General features: G+C 58.6%; 1 protein-coding gene across 14 annotated transcripts in view; it reads left to right on the forward strand.

Annotated features, from left to right (window-relative positions):
- The window catches only part of MYO18A (myosin XVIIIA), a 107,301-nt gene that overhangs the window by 23,870 nt on the left and 63,352 nt on the right, over positions 1-20,079 (forward strand). For 3 of the 14 annotated variants that reach the window (XM_029912548.1, XM_029912549.1, XM_029912550.1), the window contains exons 1-4: positions 4,874-4,993; positions 9,936-10,015; positions 12,723-12,779; positions 17,660-18,385. The exons of 9 other annotated variants lie outside the window; for them this stretch is intronic. In XM_029912548.1, coding sequence (XP_029768408.1) covers positions 9,977-10,015; positions 12,723-12,779; positions 17,660-18,385 — 822 coding nt within the window. In that variant the 5' untranslated portion in view covers positions 4,874-4,993; positions 9,936-9,976. Of the gene's footprint in view, positions 1-4,873; positions 4,994-9,935; positions 10,016-12,722; positions 12,780-17,659; positions 18,386-19,598; positions 19,662-20,079 lie in introns of those variants that run through there. 2 more of the 14 variants (XM_029912544.1, XM_029912551.1) reach the window with 2 other exon arrangements.

The raw sequence follows: 20,079 nt of genomic DNA on the forward strand, positions 1-20,079 counted from the left end.
CCTCCCCCGCGGGAGGCGTAGGGCGGCAAAAAAGCCAGAGCCGGCCCTGGGGCTTAGTGCCAGCTGAAGGGCTGGTGTCTGCTCTCCAGAGCGAGGAAGAGTCTCCTCCCCACTCGTGGTGTATTGGTGTGGACTGCAGCTAACCACTCCTTTCTGGCCTGTTTGTTGTGCCAACCCAAGCATGTTTCCTTGTGATGCTGACGTGAACTGCGAGCAAATCCCCTGTCTGGGCTACCGGGGCCCGCTGTATTTCTTGAGCTCTGTGCACGCCTCTTGCACTGGTGGAGAGTGAGGGATGGAGAAGGCGTGGGTATTGCTCTGAAAGCCCCAGCCCTGTCTCTTCACCTAAGCCTGGTGCCCGTGGATCCTGGCCATGGGAAGCCAGTGTGGCGTGGTGAGCCGGGATCTCCCCAGGGCTGCACACTGCCTGCCTGCAGACAGGTCTAACCGGGTGCCAGCTGCTTCTCTCTCCGGCATCTGAGCGGAGCTGGTTCCTTCCCCGGGAAACAGGCGCATTGCTGCAGTCATTGCTGCCCACTGCAGCTGGCCTGTTAACTCCTAGGCTGCCGGGTCCCCCAGTGCCATGCTGCAGTGTTCCTTAGGACCAGCAGAACGGGGCACGCTGCGTGCGTGGTGACGTACGCGCCCTTTGGAAACGCTCCTTTGGGGGGCTCCAGGCTGCCTCTGACTGGAAAGCAAAAACCCGACTGCAGTGTGCTCTAGCCGCCCTCCCGAGCCGGAGCCTGACTCCACTGCTGGCCACTGCCCTGGGGGCTTGGAAGGGGGAGGGCAGGTGGCTCCCCCCGCCGTTCCCAGGGAGATGGGCTTTGCCTTTGCAGCCGTCCCGGGCCTGACCCTGCACCTTGACAGACCTCCCCGCCCTGGGTGTCTTATTTTTACGGCAGGTATTGAACTTATTGCTGTGCCAAATGCGAGCGGGTCCCTCGTAGCACCTGGGCCATGCTGGCTGCAGGGGCGGCAGGAACCTGCAGTGTGCTGCCTGAGGGGGACTCTCCCTAGGCCCAGGGCGAAGGCAGGTCTCAGCAGCAGGGGGTCAGCGAGACCCCTTGGAGCCTCCATGCGCCCTGCATAGCAGGCTGGGCAGCTTGGCATTCTGGTGGCCCATCCTCAGCTGTGGGGGTGCACGACACACCCCAGGGCATTGCTGCCTGTGGGCTGAGAGTTTGCCCAGGGCTACCCCATCTCTTGGCCTGTGCCATTCGTGTGCCGTGGTTTGTCCTGCCCCCCTTCTGGCAAGCGTTGGAGTAGGTGGGAGGAAACCCCCAGTTCTCATTCATCTTCCCAGGGCCCTATTCCCGTCTGTTGCCATGGACACGGTTGTACGTTCACTACCGAGCTTTGCAGCAAAAGCTGCTTTACTGTCGACTTGGCTGGTGTGGGTGGGGAGAGAGCCAGCGAGAATGACCTGGCTTTGCGGGCCCAGCTCTGGGCTGCAGTTCAGGCATATTTCTGAACCTGGGGACGGGGAGCCCCCAATCCCCGAGGCGCCTTCCCTCTGAGGGCTGGAGGGGATGCTGCTAAGGCACCATGGACCCGCCCTGATGCTCCCTTCTCTGCTTTTCCCCTTTAGGATGGGGGGGGCAAATGTAACCCCTGGGGTTCTGCAGCATGGCCCGTCCTGCCCTCCCCTCTGCTGCTGAGACGCTAAGGATCCCAGCATGATCCTGCGGCCTTGGGGGAGCGCAGGGGAACGTGGGGAGGGATAAGCAAATGGAGGTGCCTGGTGGGAGAATGCAGCACCACGCCCCTCCTCCTCCACCCGAGTGACTACATGGCGCAGTGGGAAGTGCTGGTCCCTCTCTGTCCCAGCGCTGCTCCGGGCTCTGACCTCTCCCTGCCACCCTGGTGTCTGGGGCTGGGGGAGTGCTGGCTGCCTGTGGAACATGCAGCTGTCTCGCCGCTTGGCAGACAGGCGGGTGAACCCAGCTACTGCTAATTAGCGCTCATTAGGAACACACGACAATGGAGGCCTGCTGGCCTGGGACACAGGGCAATTCAGTGTAGGGCCATTAACTCATGGTTCGCTCTCCCAGCCAGATCGCTCTTCTCACAGGCTTTCTTGTTTTGGGTGTCACGGCCTCAGGCGTTGCGGGCTGCGGTTCTTCATGGACTGCCCCCCAGATGTTATACAGGAGACGTGCCACCAAGCTCAGGGCTCACTGAGTGCAGGACCGCAGAGGGAAGCTCCTTTCAAAGGCTCTGTGTAATCTGGGGGCATGCCAGCAAATATGGGGCATTGGCAAAGCTGGGTGGGGGCCCAGGACTGGAATGAGGGTGCTGCAGGATTAGGAATGGCCCCGGGGCTATTGGTGCCCCCTAGAGACAGCCTGACGTGCCTCCTGGAGCAGGCAGGAGCGTTCTCTGGGTGTTTTCTGATGGCCTCCTGGTTTCTGTAGTGAGAACATGTTCATACGTGACATTTCCTCCTGGAGGATCCTGAAGCCCTCTGCAAGCTCTGTGTCTGGCCCTGTGTCCTGGGGGTCCTCTGGCCCACTTGGCTGGAGTGGGAGTTTTGGCTAAGCCAGCTATGCAGGATTGCATCTGCTGCTGACAGCAGCCACCTCTGAAAGCGAAATGCAGTAGATGTTTAACGCGGACGTAAAGCTGCAGCATGGCTGGATGCAGTCGCTCCGACTGGGCTTTGGCCAGAGTGCTGGGGGCGGGCCCCCCTGTGGGGAAAGGACCATGGGGTCGTTAGTGACTGAGCCATCAGGACCTTGCTTTTCTGTGTCTGCACCAGGGCTCAGCTGCACAGTTCAGCTCCAGTGGCTTTGCTTTCGCAGCAAACCCCGCCCCCCCCCCCCCGCGTCTCCCTGAGGGAAGTGCTCCAGAGCCGGGCTCGTGCTCTGCAAGTCATCCGGGCGCCTCTGCTTCTCCAGGAGTGGGTGGTGCCCTCACCACAGCAAATCCGTGAGCCTTGCACGAACCTGTCACGGCTAGTGAAGGGTGCTCGTGCAGAGCGCAGCCAGCTGGGAGCGGGAGGCCTGCGCCATCTGCTGGGCACAGTGGGTTTTGAAAGGCTAAGGCCGACTTTAAAAGTGGGAGATTGTTTTTGTGCCTTCGTGTGCGCTGCTCTCCACGTGCTGGCTGTGCTCACGGGGGTACTTGCACGCTCGGGAGCTGCTGCACCATGTTACTCCCACCCAGGCCAGATAGATTAGTGCTGCCACCTTCTCTCCCCCTGGGGACTCTGTGATCTTGGCCCCCTCTCCTTGGCAGGTCCCAAACACCCAGGCTGTCTCCCTGGCAAACAGCAGGGGCTTATTGGACTCTCGCCAGGTGCCTGTTGGTGAGGAGAGGGTCCTGTCCTACCCCCTAGCACTGAGACGTGGGGTCCTCCCAGTTTGCTACCAGCCCCCCGGGGAGAGCAGAGTAGAGATGCTCTGGTTGGCTTCTCCCCCTAGATACTGCCTGCTCACTCCGTTTCCCTGTGCTCAGGCCATTCCGCCGTGGTTTCCATGGCTGGTTCCTGTGCTCTTGGGATTGGATCCAGGGGGGACAAGAGTTAACTTCCCCGTCCTCTCCCACCCCGTGTAAATATTTCACCGCACATGTAAAATGTCAGGGCACTGTTTCTATTCATATGAGGCTTTGTCAAATGTTTTACCAATGCAGACCAAATGTTGGGCCTGAAATGCGTTTCTCTGTGACGGTCCAACATATGGGCCCCTCCGGATTTCGGCTGGAAGGTGTACGGGCATCCGTTTGGGAAAGGCAGCCAGAGAGCCCAGTCCCTGTGAGCTGGCTGGATCTGGAAGCCTTGCTTGCTGGTACCCCAGTGAGCCAGGCTGGGGGACACCAGTGTTTAGCACCTTGAGCCCCAGGAGTATGTGTGGATCCATAGTGTGAAAGTCACTGGCCTTGTGTGCGGGAATGTCTTCCTTGGTGTGTCTCCCTGGTGGTGGCGCTAACACAGGCTCTGATCACTGCCCCCTAGGCTGAGCAGTTAGAGGATGTGGTGGTTAAAATCTAGCGCTGTCACCGGCAGAGCTGCAGCCGGGGGAAGCGTTTGAAGAAGGAACCCAGCCTGGCTGCGTGGAGCACACTCTTCCCCTGAATCTGGAGCAGACACACACAGGGTTATCCCTTCCCTGAGCCGCTGGCTCCCCAGGAGCTCTGGCTGCCAGCAGAGCAAGCGGCCACCTGGGGAGCGCGGCTGCATTTCTGCTGCTCCCCCCGTCCTGTTTCCTGCCTGCTCCCCGGAGGGGTTATTTGTGCTCTGTGTCGGGCCTGCACACCAGGCTCCTCCCTTTGCTGCTTGTCTTCCTTCTACCGCCTGCCATGGCACAGGGCCTGGAGCAGGACGCAGTCGCTGGCACGGGCACAGCATGTGGAAACCAGTGGGGCTGTCCCACCCCGAGCCGTAGAGGGCTCAGCTCAGCAGGACTCTGGCCTCTCTTGTGTGGGGGTTATCTTGCTTCCCTGTCACACGAGCCTGTGTCCAGAGGCTCCCTGGCCACAGCTGCTGTTCTGCAGGGCCAGGTGCGGTGTCCAGCCCCGGTTCCCCTGTGTAGCTGGCAGCGTGAGGGGTGAGGTGCTCGTGGTGGCCACGCTCCCCTTGGAGGAGGGTTTCCTTCCGCAGAGCAGCGTTTAGCAGCCCGGCTGCCAGACGCCCACATCACTTCCTCTCCCTGCAGCGAGGCCCTTTACCCCGGCGGTGCAGCTCTTCCCATGTGTGCATTCAAAGGCCAGGCAAAGGCGAGTGGGGACTGGGGGTGGGGGCTGGCGACAGGGAGCCAGGGCAGGCTTGCGCTCTGCCTTGCATTCTTGGGCTATTTTTAGGGTGGCTGTATCAGCCCAGCTGTCCCTGTGCCTCCGGCTGCAGCGCTGGGGAACTGACACTTGGCTTACCTATCGCGTTACGCTCGCTCTCTTTGCCCGGCTGCCTGCTCGGCTGCCTGCTCGGCACTCTCCTCTCGGGCGCTGCCAGGGCCCCGGCCCCAGCTCACTGGTAAGGTAGAAGGCTCTCCAGGTAAGGGCTCCTTCCCCTCGCTCGGAGTGCCTGGCGCGGGCCCACAGCTCAGAGGCGGAGCGCTCTCGGCTTGCCGGGGGCCAGCAGGCCATCATTGTAAGGCTGGCCTATTTTTAGATGCTTCCCAGGGTGTATTGGAGACGTGCTGATGTTTCCCAGTCATTTGCCCTGCCATGGCTCAGCCTAGCGGGCATCCAGGCTTCGCAGGGGCCCTCGGGGAAGTTTGCAACGTGTGGGACGAGGTGTGATTTCCCTTGTGGCCTGCTGAGAGTGCGGCCGGCTCCTGCCCGCTGAGCGGGGAGCGTGGGCCCCGTAGGAGAGCCCTGGTTAACCATCCTGGTGACTCTAACAGGCTTGCTAACGTCTAGAGAACCCTTCACGGGGAGTTCGCTAACGCTGGCACCTGAGCAAACCCCCAGAGCTGGGAGGGCTCCTGGGGCAGCCTCTTGGGCACTTCCCAGCGGCATTGCAGTGCCACCCAGTGCTCCGGGGAAGGTACGTTTCACTGAGCCTGCTCAGCCTTGGCACCAGCTCCTGCATTGTAATGCTGGGGCAGCCGGAGATTTCTGCTTCCAGGCCCTGCCCTTGAGATGTGCTGGCTGCAGATTTATTTCTCCAAGCCCCTTTCTTTGTCAGAGGGGCTGTGCTGGAGTAGCTTTTCAGTAGCGAGGCAGGTGTGGGGAGGAGTCCTAGCCCTGGAATGTGATGTTTGCTGTTCAAAGGGCTATCTCCTACTCCCTGGGCTGTGAGGAGCCCGGCTGAGCCAGACTCTGCTGCTCCTCTGGCTTCATTGGCTGGGAGCTGAGTACAACTGCTCCCACTGCAGGGATTTCCCCAGCCTGGGGCGTTGCTGTGTGCCCACCACCGTGGTGTCTGGGTGCTGGGGAGTTCATTCTTGGGCGTCACTCAATTCCCCTCTGGATCGCAGCGTTGGCTTAAGCTAGGGGTAAGCAGTTATCTTTGGTCGAGGTCCAGACTCCAGAGAAAATGATGATAATAATAAAAGTAAATAAAAAGATTTTGCAGTCAGTTCAAAAGTGTCTGGAGGTCTGGCTTTGGCCCCGGTCCACCTACTGACTGCCCTGGCTTAAAGCTTTGCTTGGTAAAGGACCAGCCTGGAGCCTTTTCCGCCCCGTCAGGAGCGGTCTGGTGCCTGTGGGATCAGTCTCGTTACAGAGCAGACCCATGCAGAACCCTTCGCTCGCTGTGTCCGGGGGAGCTAACCGAGCAGTCTGAGCACTGGCCCTGTCAAAGCAAAGTGGAACCAAGCAAATCATCAAGTACAGATAAAAGAAGAGGGGGGAGAACTGGAGACCAGTCGAACGCAGGAGGATAAAAAGCGGCTTAGAGGAGCCAGTTTTTGTGGCCCGAGCTCTGGAGTGCGGAAAGCCTGTTGGGATCTCTGTGGCTTACACGGTTGTGCATAAGGAAACCGGTTTCCAAGGCGGGTGCATTAGCAGGGACCCCGGCTGTGCCGAGGGGCAGCAGCAGTACCTGCTGCTGTGGGGCTGTGGGGGAACTGCTGCTGGCTGGGCCAAGGCTGGGGAGTGGGACCGCCCAGCACTGGCACAAGGCTAACGGCAGCCACACGCCAGCCAGGAGCCAGGACGCAGCCTGCTCGTGTCCCCGTCGCCAGCTGCGGCCCTTTCGTCCCTGCTGTCCGGGGTCAGTTGAGTAGTGAAGCTGGGGTGTGCTGGTCTTGTGTGAGAGGGAGACCCCCTGGATAACTCAGTGCTTGGCTGGGGTTCTGGGGGGAGGCTCCCCTCTGGGACGGAGCTGGTCTCATACAGGGACTGTCTGACGGAGCCGGAAGCAGGAAACCAGACAGAGGCCTCTGCCTCCAAATTTGTGGTCAGAGTTTTGACAAGTGTAACAAGGTCAGATTCCGGGAGGGGAGGGAGCAGCTCACTTCCCCAAAGGGATTCCCTCCCACCACCCGATCTGAGCCCTACGTACAGGGGTCCGGGCGGATCGTGCCTGCCTGGCCAGCCTGCCACAGCCCTCACGCAGTCATTGCCCAGGAGCTGGGCCGTCCCCAAGCCACTCATCGCCCTGTTTGGGCTCACTGAAATCCTGGGCATCTGGGGCTTGGCAGCCAGCAGCACTGACACGCCGTAAATGGTGAGTGCCGAGTGTGGGGCCGGCTGGAGAGGGGAGGGGCGCCCAGTGGGACAAGGTCCTTCCTCCCTGGAGTTTGCTTGCTCATGCCACAGGCTGGCTCGGGGGGCTGTGGGGTATCTGTCATTGCTAGTCACCAGTCCAGATCCGGCAGTGACCAAAGGATATCGTCAGCTGCCCTCTGGTGGGTTCCTTAGTGGGCCAAGTGTCCCAGGCAAGCTCATTGGAATGACCCCTTGTGACTCTTCTCGGCAGAGGGGCGGGCAGGGACCGGTCCCCTCACTCCAGAGGCTTTGCTGCAGGGCAGGGCTGAGGCATGTTGGGGTGGGGAGCTTGTCCTGCTGCTGCCCAGGCTGTGCCTGTTTCTGGCTGCACGTCTCCAGAGCTGTCTGGCAGTCTCCCCCGGAGAGGCTACACTGGGCTTGCCGGGGAAGGAACAGAGCAGCCTGGGGCAGGGCCTGTGGGGCCGTTCCATTCCCTCGGGCTGAGAATGAGTGAGAGCGCCTGTGAAACGCACTTTCCACGGGGATTTCAGTGCTACCTTCAGCCCCGGCGCCGGAGAGCTTCACCTGGGAAAGGCTCCCCCTGCAGGGAGCTGGGGCAGGGCGGCCCCCCAGCTGGTGCCAGCCCAGCATTGGGTTTGAATGGATTTAAACCTCCCTCCCTGCCTACGCCCTGTTGAGCCCCTGAGTTGCTCATGGACTAGCAGGGTCAGAGCCCTGTTCTGTTTCTCTGAGTCACAGTGACCAGAGCGCAGCTCAGACAGGATCCTGTGGGGCCCACTGGATTTGTTTGGGGGAAGCGATCTTCAGGATCTTCCCGTCTGCCTGGCCTCTCCTGTCATGGGCAGGAGGGCGACTGCGTACCCCACAAGGCGTGCTGGAGGCAAGGCTGTTCTCTGAATCCGCCAGGGGGTAGCTCAGTGTAGCACGCTCCTGGGGGACGGGGCGAAGGCACCGCTGCCCAACAGGGTGCCCTCTGCTCTGCCTAGTGCTCTCTCTCTCTCGTGGCTTGAGGCCTGAGGAGAGGGTATGGAACGACTGGAAAGCTTAATAAATCTGCTTGGTTTGTGCTTTTAAAAGTGGGATGTGTGCAGCCTGCTGCTGCTGCTAGAGGGTCCCTGGGGGCCTGAGTTCACGAAGGGATGGAAGTGATAAAATCCATTCTCCGGGGGGCCTGGGGCACTGGCGTTAAACAGGAGTTAACAGAGAGGGGTAAACCTGGGAAAGTCCCTTTCCTTTCACTAGTTCTGCACTCACTTGGGTTCTCCCAGGCTAGACAAGATTGGAACGCCTAAGGGACAGGCCTGCACCCCGCCTGTCCCCCAGAGAGCTGATTTCTGCACAGCCTGGCTCTAGCTGACTGGTGCCGTGATGATGGACGGGCAGCCGAGGACAGTTCGTGCCAATGGAGGCTGTGGTAGTTGCCAGGAGGCCTCTATATTCGGCTCACCAGGTTTCTGCTGTCGGAGAGCTGCAGAGCTGTCCCTTGTGCGCTCCTGCCATGCTGGGCTCCGAGCCTCGCTCTGCGCTCTAACAATTCCACCACATGCAGGTCCAACCAACCCCTCCACTGATCCATGCGATGTGGTCCCTGCTCATCCCCGCTGGAGCCCAGCACCTCCCACGTCTCCATCCGTCAGGCCGGCTGGCTGAGCCTTTCAGCTTCTAGCCACACCCACATGGGGCAAAATGCCGGCATGAGTTCAGTCCATTGTTGTTTTTTGTTCTTGCCGTGTGAATGGAGAGGTGGGCTGCAGAGGTTTCCTTGTCAGGACTCGTATAGCTCCCGGGAGTCGCCAGTGCTGTACGGCATGGCTGCACGTTATCAGCTGCAGGAAATCAGCGAGAGTGACCCTGTGTGTGTGTTCGCTCCATTGTGTTGCTTGGTATTGGGAGCTCTCTGGGGCAGGCGTAGCTCTGTGCACGCTTACGGTGCCACATGTTAGTGATAAATAGGAAAGGGCGTAGTTTAGCTAGGAAGCTTGTTTCCTCTCCAGGCACTGGAGCAGCCAGACTTTCTTGAGCTGCTGGACTCTGGGCTGAGTTGTATCCTCGGTAATTTGCCTTACCGCTGTGTAGCCAGTGTAATTGCTGAGATCTCTATTTTACACTGCACAATTGCTGCTCTTTGCCAAAGGCCAGAGCTGTATGTAAGAGTTGGCAGGGGGTGTGCCTCTCCCCTCAATACGTGACAGGTCAGGAGGGGAAGCAGTGACCCTGCCCTAGTCCTAGAGGGCATAATTGGGGCACTTCGTATAGCTTTGTATTATGTTTATGTTTTACATATAGTTGCTGCTTAAATCCCAGTAACTCCTCAGGGTAGATATGCCTGTGAGTGCCGGGGTTCCTGCTGGGGACACTGGGAGTGATACCAGCAGCTGAGCCCTGACGACTGGGGCTCTGTCTGTCTGTTTTACTAGCTGGCTGCTTGTCTTGTGATGCTGTTCTCCTGTAAAGCTGGTGCTGAAAACAGCAAGGGCAGGAGCAGCTTTTAGCTAATTAACAGGAAAACAGAAGAAAATGTATCTCCCAATAGAGTCTGTGCCGTGAGCTGCTGTCTGGAGACATGGCTGAAGTTTGGTTCTCTGACTGGCTGTTCTCCCCATGTGCAGAGCATTCAGTCCGGCTCTGCTCTCATGCCTTCGTCTTGTAATAGCTCTCATTTTACAGAATTCATGATTTGAAATTTCCTTGGAGGGCTTCCCCCTTTCCCTGTCTTACCCCCGTATGCATCCCAGGCATGGCCCTGCACCCCTGCTGAATGGAAGAAGCAAGGTCATCGCTTTCATGTAAGTTTCACCTCTCCTCTTTCTTCCTCCCAGTCAGGGTAGCTGTCCCGGTTCCAGCTCCATGTGACATCGCCATGGCCTTTTCTTCACGGTTTGCATTCTGGGAACAAAAGGGAAGTCTCTTTTGTGTTTGCCGTCCCTGCCGTGCTCGGCCTTTGTGCAGTTTGTGTGCCCAGCAGACAGCATGTTTCCAGGAAGCTGCCCCTAGTTTGCCCAGTTCGGGGAGCTTGCAGGGTGCAGTGGTGGGGCCTGGGAGGGCGGGCACAGCCCTGCAGCATGCACTTCAGGCACTTGGTTTCAAACAGCTGTTGCGAACTTCCGCCTGGTGCGATGTGCTGCTCCCTTGGGTGCAATCCCCCCAGTGCAGCGGCCAGCACAAGGCCTGACATGGGATTTCAGTGATGTCCTCTGCACCGGGGCAAAATTCCCCCCCGTGAGCTGAGCAAACTGGGAACTGCTCCCCCCATCACTAACATCTGCCTGATAAATACTCTGTGTCTTCTAAACCCGTGTTAAGCAGCACTAACATCTGGGCTCCTGGGCCAGCTGTGCTGTAAGAACATTACTGTAACCTTGGCTTTGGGGTCTGTGCAGGGAGGCAAAGAGGAGAGCCCACAGCTGCTGTGCGGTCAGTCACTCTTGCCGCTCTGGAGTGGAATGTGCAGGAGCAATGCCCAAGCCAGCATGAGCCATTCTGGGGGAGCAGGGGCGGAGCTGTACTCGCCAGCGCCAGCAGTAACCCAAGCTGGTGAGGAAGGATTCCCTTCTGTGCACTGACCTCACCTTGTGAGACTTCTTTGGTACCATGAGTCAGGCTGAATCTAAATGCAGTCACTGAGCTCCAGGGTGGGGAGCTCCTTGGGGGGTTGTCTAAATGCTCTGGAGAAGCTTCCCAAGGTGTTGTGATAGCTCCTGCTCCGGAGAGCACCGGTCTGTGGGGGCCAAGTGCCGTGCGGGAGCCGTGGCTGAGAGCCTGGGTGCCCTGGAAGCAGTGAAATGGTGAGACACTGAAGCCTGTTACATCCTGAAACCCAAGTTTGACAGTAGCTGTGCGTGTGGGGTGGGGGCTGAGTTCCCCCTTGTACCATGGTATCGGGAGAGTACCCCAAGGAGCGGTTACTAATGCATGGCCTGAGTGGGTGACTTACTAATGCCGCCAGTGGCCTGCTCGTGACTGACCTTTCACGGAAGATGTTCCTCACTACGTTTAATTGCAACCGTTGCCACTTGCCTCATGTGGGGGCGGGGGGGACGGACTGTATTTCCCTCAGCTAAAGCTGGGGGACAGCAGTCAGCCGTGAATGCTGCTCAACAGGGATGGGAATAGCTGAAATCCCAGCTGGGGCCCGGGGGTTAGGTAGGCTTCAAGGAGAAACGGCCGACTGCAGGGACTATTGACTCGGTCATGTTCAGGCTTTTCACACTGCTTTCTGTTTTCATGGCCTCTCTCAGGGTCTGATCCTAGAACCAGTGAAGTCCATGGCAGTTGTTCCACGGTTTTCAGTGAGCTTTGGATCAGGCCCGTAATTGGGTTGTCCCCGTTAAGATGGCACACCTTGGGCGATGGCTTGCCCTGACTAGAGATCAGCTGTTGATTGGCGAGTTGCTATGCTTCCTGCTGCCAGCGACCCCTCGTTGCTAATGCAGTGCAGGGCACAATCACACAGGCCAAGGAAAGTTTCCTCCATATTAGTCTATCCTCTGTTGTAGAGAAGCCTTTTCAGAGCACTGCCAGGTTTAAAGAAGCCCTGGTCACCGCGTGCCTTCCCTGGAGTTTTCCAGGGCGGGCAAAGGCATGTGCTTGTGTTCGCCAGAGCTTCCAAAGGGATGGCTGCTGGAGAGATTAGCCGATGACGTTTAACATGCAATACAGCGTCTGATGTGGTAAGAGCAGGGGCAGCTCGCCCCAAGCCAGGTCACTTTCCTTATCTGAGCACTTGGCTTTTCACTTGTTACTCAGTTTAGCTCAGTTGTCAGAGCTAAGCCGAGTAACAAGCAGAAAGCCAGAAATCCTCCTGGGGAGGGGAAATGGTGCTTCAGTTGCCAGCTCCGTCACCAACTGCAAATACAGTCCCTCCTGTTTGCTGGAGCTTCGCTGCTGTGAGCTATGGAGCATGTCGGCATGTTACTGACCTAGGGCAGCTGAGTGGTGTTACAAAGCCATGCAGGAGGAGTGTTTCAGTGTCATCTTTGCTTTCTCCCCCTCAGCAGGCCCGGTGTGGTTTTTGATTTTGAAATAATTGGGAAACATTTTTGCACTCCTCTCCAATGCTTGTGAATGTCAGGGAAGCCATAAGCTTTACTGTGTACTGAATGCACTGTCAGGGTCCGTGGCTTTGCCATGGCCTATGCTTCAGAGGAAGGCACAAAAGTCCCCCCCAACACACTCCATTGTGTAATGGCATCTCTTGGGCGGCTGTTGCTTCCTGAGCCCCACAAGCAGCCGCTCTTTGCTCTGAAGCATGAGTATCAGTAGTCCTTGTAACTTTCTCCATGCTAATATATCTGCTAATGCTACTCTTGGTCTCATAACTGTTGTCATCTTTGAACCTTACTAAGCTGTTTGCCCCAGCGTCCTGCAGTGGTGAGTTCCAGAGGTCCTGCTTCTGCTTCGACTCTTGTGGTCGCAGCAGTGAATTGCACAAGAGTGGGAGCAGCGTGAGCTGAAGTCTCTGGAAGCAGCCTCACCCCCACAGCTCTGATCTCGGCCACGCTTGTGTGCTCAGAACGTGCTAGTGCAAAGTGTGTGCAATAGAAACTCTGGAAGTCCCTTTGAGAGCTCTGACTGAAATGTGCCCCTCTTCTCTGTTTATCCCCCAGGTTAAGGATGAGGACAAAGATTTATCTGTGAAAAAAACTGGGAAAGAGGATGGGGCAGTAAGTGTCTGTGGGATCGGGGGGCTAGCTTTGAGTGATGCATCCAGCTCGTGCTAACTCACAGGCCCAGACAACCTCCTCTGAGACCCAAAGGCCATTAACGGCTGGTACCAGACCGACTCTGCTTGATGAGCAGCTCGCTCTTTGGGCTGGTACTAGCACTGCTGGTGACAAAGACGTGGACCCAGGGTGGCGGGCTGCTTCTGGCTCTGGGGGCTGCGACGTTACCCCTCCAAGGTGGTGAGCATCTGGTTCAGCAAAGCTGCTGCTGCTGCTGTTTTTCCTTTCTGAGGGTGGGATTTATCCAGTGAGGAGAAGCCGCGCTCCCCAGGCGCAGAGGGCTGGGTGCGGCTCCCTCTGGGGGCAGCTGGTCACACCCCTGGGTAGGCCTGAGAGGCCTGTAGAGGTTCCGGGGTGAATCCCATGTGGCAGTGCCCAGGCTGCCTCTGCCATGTGCTGCTTTGAGCCGTCAGGCCAGCCTGCCCCCCTTGCCTAGTGCCCGCTTATCGGGGTCAGGGGGTGTGATTCTGTGGCTGCGGGGTGGTTACCTTGGAGACGGGATGGAAGCAGAACGGGGATTTGATTGGCTGAGCATGAGATGCAGGTAGAAGTGGTCTCTGAGCAGGCTGGCGTGTCATTCTGCATTCACGTACGGCCTGTAGGATGCTGACCCCCAGGGCTGGAGGCAGATCCCTCTGTGCTAATGAGGGTGGAGCCGAAGGAGAGGGCATCAGCTGACTTGAGAGGGGATGGCTGGTTGCTGCGCTAAGGCTCAGATGCGAAGCCGCTGGAAGCAGTGGTTCACGTCCCAGCAGGGTCGCTCTGTGCTCCTCGCCAGGCCGATCCATGGAGTGGTGGCAGGTTATTGGGATGGTTTTTCACATGCACCCTTAAGAGCCCAGGCTTGCTCTGCTGTGCAGGGCTAGCATGTCCCAGGACCTTTAGTCCGTCAGTGTCCTTGTGCCTCCTGTCCCCACACCAAACTCTCCTTTCTTTCCTCTGTTGTTGTGCATGAGCTGTTCGGCTCCTCCCCAGAGGTGGATCAAGTGATTCCTGTATATTGGTGGTTAGCAAAGCTCTGTGGGACCCCTCCAGAGGAAAGAAATGACAAACAGCGCTGGTAAAGCGGTAATCTTACCAAAGTCCCAGCTCATCTTGCTGGGACTGTATCGCTATAAAAGTGACTTTACAGAAAGATACATACAGCATCATCACTAATCTGCATGACTGGCAGATTGGGCTGGGTGCAGCCTCCTCTCCTCCAGTCCCGCGTCCAGAGAGCCATCCCGCTATTCAGACACAGAGCGCAGGCTGCGGTAGCGGAGCTGTGCAGATGCTGCCCCTCTGACACCCAGCAGTGTCACCTCTCACTTCAGTGGCATTGATCAGCGAACATCTCGGTTGATGCGGTATCAGCAGGCAGGTCCCTGGTGCTGGGAACGTTGATCCCATGTGGGCTGCTGCTGGCTGACCCTTTGGGAGCTCCTCCGCGCGCTTGCTCTTCCCCAGCTGACAAGAGGGCTGGCTGGCAGCCACTCGGCACAGACCGGCCACCCGATCGTCACCGAGTCCAGGGGCTCTGGGACGCAGCTCGCCTTTCCAGGGGATCCCTGTCCCTCGCCAGGGAGGGCTTTGCCCGTAAGGTATTTGCAGTCATGGCACATCCAGCCCAGGCACAGAGCTGAGCTGGCTTTCTTGGGAGCTGCTCCCCAGAGCAGCATAGTGCACAAGAGAGCAGGGGTCCTTCACCTGCCTAACTTGAGCTGTCACAAGCCCTGTTCCCTCTGAATGCCTTCTGCTGTGGGCCCCTGTCCTTCCTGCAGGGGCCTGGGGCGTGGGGAGTCAAGTGCACAGTGGGCACCCCCGGAGAGGCGGTTTTTGTGAGTGCTTTGCCTTCCCAGTCAACTTGCTGCAGAGTGCTTCTCAAGGCAGGCTGTGCTGCAGTGCAGTCTGTTAAGGAGGCTAGATTCAAGTCTAAGGTATTATCCCTGCTTCAGATCTCACCGGCATGCGACCCGCTCTGGCTAGGAGCGGTGACACAAACGGGGTCTCTTTAACCTGGGTTTTGTCACCACCTGCTGTGCAAGGTTAACCCCTTGGGGGCTTGGCTGCTCACTCAGACAGGCACTCTGCTGCTTGCTGGTCTCTTTCCACTTTCAGCACCTCTCTTCTTTCCTGTGTTGGCTTTAATTGGAGCGTTGGGGGGTGGGGTTGTCTGGGGGTGGATAAAAGGTTCCTGTGTGGTTTGCATGAGGACTAACGTCCTACGCGATGGTAAATGAGCTGGGAAGGCAATTCCAAGGCGTGCCCTGTGAGTGGGGCACCGATTTGCAGGGAGAATTGCTGAGCGTGTGAACAGGCTGCAGCACCCCTGCTGGCCAGGTTGATTTCTCCCCCCCCCCTTTGCAATAGAAAGCGAAATGGAGCGCGCAGCTTCCTGCACGAGGCTGGAGGGGTTGTTCTGAGCGCGCAGCTTTGAATGGTGGGACAGTATTGGCAGCATTTAGGGAAAAGAAAACTGCGGTGGGATTGGGAGATGCTGCCCTGCGTGGCACCAGCCCAAATGCAGACTCTAGCTGGCTTTGTTCCTACCTCTCCAAAGTATCAGCTGCTGGCTGGAGACCTAGCGATCAAACAGGGGCAGCACCATGCTAGTGGGATCCATTTCACTATCACCAGTAACATGCTCCATTAGTCTCAGACCAGGGCTGTAACCGTTCACAGGGAGAGCAGCCCAGAGCTGAGTGACAGACAAAGGTCTTGGCAGGTGCGTATGAGGGACAGGTGAGGGGTGTGGTCAGGACGAGCTGCATACAGAGACCAGGACTAGGGCAGCAGCCTGAGACACCCAGCGGGATCTATGTTGGCCCAGGATCTTGCATCTCTCCCCGCCTGGATCGTGGTGGGTGTGGGAGGATGGGTATGAGCCACTCGTTCTTGGCAGGATGGGAAGAGCAGACCTCTGGGCCTAGGGGTGTGAGACGAACTGGGACTGTTCTTAATGTTTTCTCTAAATACTGTGTGGGTGCCTCAGTTTCCCCTATGCAGTTCTTAAGAGTCTAGGTGGTGGAATAAAGGTGTATAGTTGCTGCAGAGCAAAGGGCCAGTGTACATAAATGCCCAACACTCTGTCTCCTAGCAATTGATGGCCTGGGCCCCTCCTCTGCAAGGTACCAACTGAAAGTGTTGGAGACAAAAAGATCAGGTGACCTCCTGGCCCGGGAAAGAGACAAAGGCCAGAAAGGAGGGGCTGGAGGGGTTTTCAGTTTGGAGCTGGCTGGAGACTAGGAGTGAGGGCAGACAGGGTGTCTGGCTCGCGGGACCCCAGGATGGATCCGGCTGAGGGGTCCGGTTCTTTGTACCTACAAGCTCTGTTTTAGACCGTGTTCCTGTCATCTAATGAACCTCTGTTTTACTGGCTGGCTGAGAGTCACATCTGACTGCAAAGTGGGGGTGTGTGCAGGGGTCCTGGGGAAGCCAGAGGGTCCGCCTGGGCGGACTCACTGTGGGAAGCACACGGAGGGGCATATGCTGAATGCTCCAGGAGAAACCCAGGAGGTGAAGCCGTGTGAGCTTCTTGCCCTGAAGACAGTCTGCTCCGAGGGAGAGGAGGCTCCCCAAAGTCCTGACTGGCTTTGTGGGGAGCAGTTCTAGAGCATCGCCCGGGGACTCCGTGACAGGGTGTTTCTCAGTAATTTGGTTTTTCCTGCTGCAGCCATCACTAACGACATGATGCAGAGCTGACTCCACAGGACTTGGCTCCAAGAGTTAGTTCAAAGCCCTTTGTTTATCCTTCTTGCCAAGGAATTGGCAGCTCCCAGGTTTCTTATCCACCTGCCTCTCTGCAGACAGTTGGGGCAGGGTGGAACCCACCCCTGCTGCCTCCTTCACCATGGAAAGTCTCAGCAGAGGCCTTGAATTAATTATGTTCGGCTAAAATGCCCACGTCTTGGGCTGGTCCCGCTGGAGTCTGGCAGCAACATAAACCTCTGAGAGGAGTCCCCCAACCCGTGCAGGACTTGTGTGTGCGTCATGGTGGAGACAGGAGCCCCAACCATCCGTACGTGCTTTGAGCCACTGAGCCCAGAGTGGGGGGAGCTCTGCTGGTCTAGGCTCAGGTGGGAGTTGTCGTCTGCAGGTTATCTCTTCCAGTTATAGTGCAGGGAGAGGTTTCTCCCCCGCCCCCCACCAGACTGGCCCTTGCAGGAGGTGGGGACCAACTGTCCTCCATCCCCTGTGCTGCGGGTGCCCCTCTCCCCTGTTGCGGGGAGGTGTCCCCCAGCATTTTGGTGTTAGACGCCCCGGCAGGAAGGGTCGCACATTGACATCATCTTCTGCCTGCCTGCACCTGGAGATGTGGTGAAACTTTCTGGAAGTGTTTCCGTTAGCCCTGGTGCTCGAGCTCAAAGCAGCAGCGCATGAAGAAGGCCCTCTCCAGAGGGAGCCATCCACTGCGGCTCCTTTTCCAAACCCGTCCTTGGGGAGCGCCCTGCAGAGCAGTGGCTGGGCTGGACTCCGGGAGGGGTGCAGCTTTGTTACCAGTGCTCTTTGTAAGCCATGCCACATGGCGAGGTCTCAGAACAAGCTTGTCCTGGCCTGGGAAAACCGTGAACACTAAACAAAGCGTCTGTAGCTCCAAGGCCCAGTCCTACACCCATTGCAGCCGATGGCAGAACTGCTGCTGATGGCAGTGGGTGCAGGATGGAGCCCAGAACACTCTTCTCCTCTCTCTGTGTCACCTGCGATGTGGATGCACTGGAGGGGTTTGCAGGGGAGGCTGGGGCTGGGTTAGCTGCTGAAGCGAGGTCTCGGTGTGCATGTGTGTGTGTTGTGGTAAGGGGATGTCCTCCTGTAATGTGGTCATGTATTTGTAACTGTAGTCAGAAAATCCAAATGCAGGGAAAGACGAGCCACCCGCTTCCCGAAGCCCAGAGCCTCCAGTGTGTCCGGAGAGAGTGAAGAGCCCAGAGCCGCTGCTCAACGGTGATAACCAGCCGCCCTCCCTCGCACCTGCCCAGACCATGAATGGCCTGGAAGGATCCAGGGCTGGCTCGCTGGCCCAGCCAGAGCCGCTGGGAGAGGAGAGCCAGGGCCTGTCCAGGAAGAGAGTGGTGAGGGTGGTGCGGAAGGTGGTGCGCAAAGTCCTGCCTGGCGAGGACTCTAGCAGCACCAAGGAGCTGGGGAGGGACGTGAAGTCTCCTGAGCTAGCTTCGCCTGCCAAGAAGGAAGAGAAGGCGCCACCGAGGGTGGTGTCTCCATCTCCATTGCCTGCGTCCTCCCCGAAGCCGGAGCCCAAGGAGACTGGCCCCAAGGATGAGATCTCGGTGGGTCTGAGAAGCCTGATGTCCCGAGGCAAAACCAAACAGCACAGGCCTCGCCTCAGGCCAGCGGAGAAGCAGGAGGAGGAGAAACCTCCCAAGCTGAAAACACCCCCAGTGGGGAAGGAACCCGAGAAGCCTGGCTCCCCGTCTCCTGCGCAGGAGGAAGGGCCAGTAGCCACCCCAGACCCCAAAGCAAAGCAAGAGCAGACGGTGCAACCCTCAGGAGCCAAAGTGGAGCCAACACAAGTGGCACCTCAGAAAGCAGCTGCCCTGGGGCAAGCCAAGGTACGCACCAGTGTGTGCAGTCTAGACCGGTGATGCATGGCACCGGTGTGTGGTCTGGGCCTGTCACTCCTAACACTGCTTGTGAGTGCCGCGGGGCTGAGCGTGGTGATCACTGCCAGCACACATCCAGGGTCTGGGTGCGTGTCCGTGCACACGTGCGGTGCATGGCTTTTCCTCGCAGGAGTGCGAGGACGTGCCAGTTCGATCTGTTTGGTGACAGGTGCATGGTGTGAGCTGCTCACCGTAACTTACTACGTGTTCCTAGCCCCGTGCTGGTGCTGCTCCTCCCAGGTCAGTGCATGGGGCCGGTTATCGGACCTGTCCCAACGTGTGGGCTTGCTCCTGTTCGCCTGCGAGCCAGGGCTGGAGGAGGAGCCCTGCGGCTGCTTAGCAATGGCAGCCCCTTTGGCTGTTCATTCCCCTTGTTGAGCTCCGGGTATGTCATAAGGAGAGGGGTGGGGTCCAGCAGCAGTCGGCTATGACCTTTCCCCTCCCAGCTCTGTTTGGTAGCGAGTCTCCGAAGAATTTGTTTCGGGGTTGTGTTTTAGAGACAGAGCTCATTCCACCAGGGCACTGCACTGGGGGGGCTCGCAGAGCAGACTTTGCCCCCTTCCTCCAACGGGCAGAACCTCTGGGATCTCCTGGGGGAGCCAGGTCCTTGTGCAGGACGCTGGTGCCCTGCCCCGGCTGCTCCAAACCAGGGACAGTTAGTACTTCCCCTTCGCTCAGAGCAGCACACCCCTGCCACCCACAGGGCTTCCTGGGAACCTCTCGCAGGTGCTGTTCATTTCTCAAGACCTGGGAGTCGGTTCCCCAGGTCCCTCTCTGAGCCATCGTTGCCACTCCCGGAGTGACAGGAGGGGGCGCTGCAGAGCCAGGTGTTCCTGCCTGCCCAAGGCGTTGAGCGCTTGGCCCCGTTGTTCGTGCCACCACGAGCCCTCTGCCCCTGGAACCTGACCTGTGTCTCCTGCATGCCAGCACAGCGTCCTAACCACACGCCCCTTCCCGGCCCCTTTGGTGCTAGCCCGGTGTGGTGTGAAATGTTGGTTAGTCTGCAGCCTGACGTGTGCTGTGCAGCGTATGTGAGGCTGGGCGTTGGCCCAGCCCAGCATGTGGGGGGGAACCTCGCCTGGTCTCCTTACCGGGATTCCGAAGGACAAACCCAAGTCACTCAGCGTCCCTGTCTCTGTCTGACCCGGCTCGCTCCATGGAGGAACCCCAGCCAGCAGAGAAGCAGCTACCTCCCCCAGGAGCCGCAGAGGGATCCCCCCAGCAGGTGTGCGTGGTGAGCTGCTGGGTGGGGGAGCTGGGGACAGGGGATGCCGGTGCTGTCGGGGGCTGTGAAAGGCCCGTGACCACCATTAGGCAGTGTCACTGAGACGGTAGCTGGCTAAGCTCTTAGTTCAGGAGTTGTGCAGAGCGTGCCAGCCTGGCCGGGTAGAACACACCTGGCAGTGGCCGTGCCTGGGCGTGTGCTGGACTCCGGGGCGGCAAGGCCCTCCTTGTGAATGGCTGAGCAGTGGCCTGCTCCTGTGAGTGCTCGGCTACCAGGTGGGTGCTGCTGGTTTGCCCGGGGCGCACTCTAGTGTGGGGGGTACGATCCGAGCACCCCCCCCCCCCCCCCCGTAACTAGCATGTTCCTGGGACAGTTGCTTTGGTGTCGGGTGTGTTTCCAGAAATGTGGCCAGAGAGCC

This window comes from Terrapene carolina, unplaced genomic scaffold (genome assembly GCF_002925995.2).
Source record: "Terrapene carolina triunguis isolate 2854851 unplaced genomic scaffold, T_m_triunguis-2.0 Scaffold231, whole genome shotgun sequence".
Taxonomy (NCBI): Eukaryota; Metazoa; Chordata; order Testudines; family Emydidae; genus Terrapene; species Terrapene triunguis.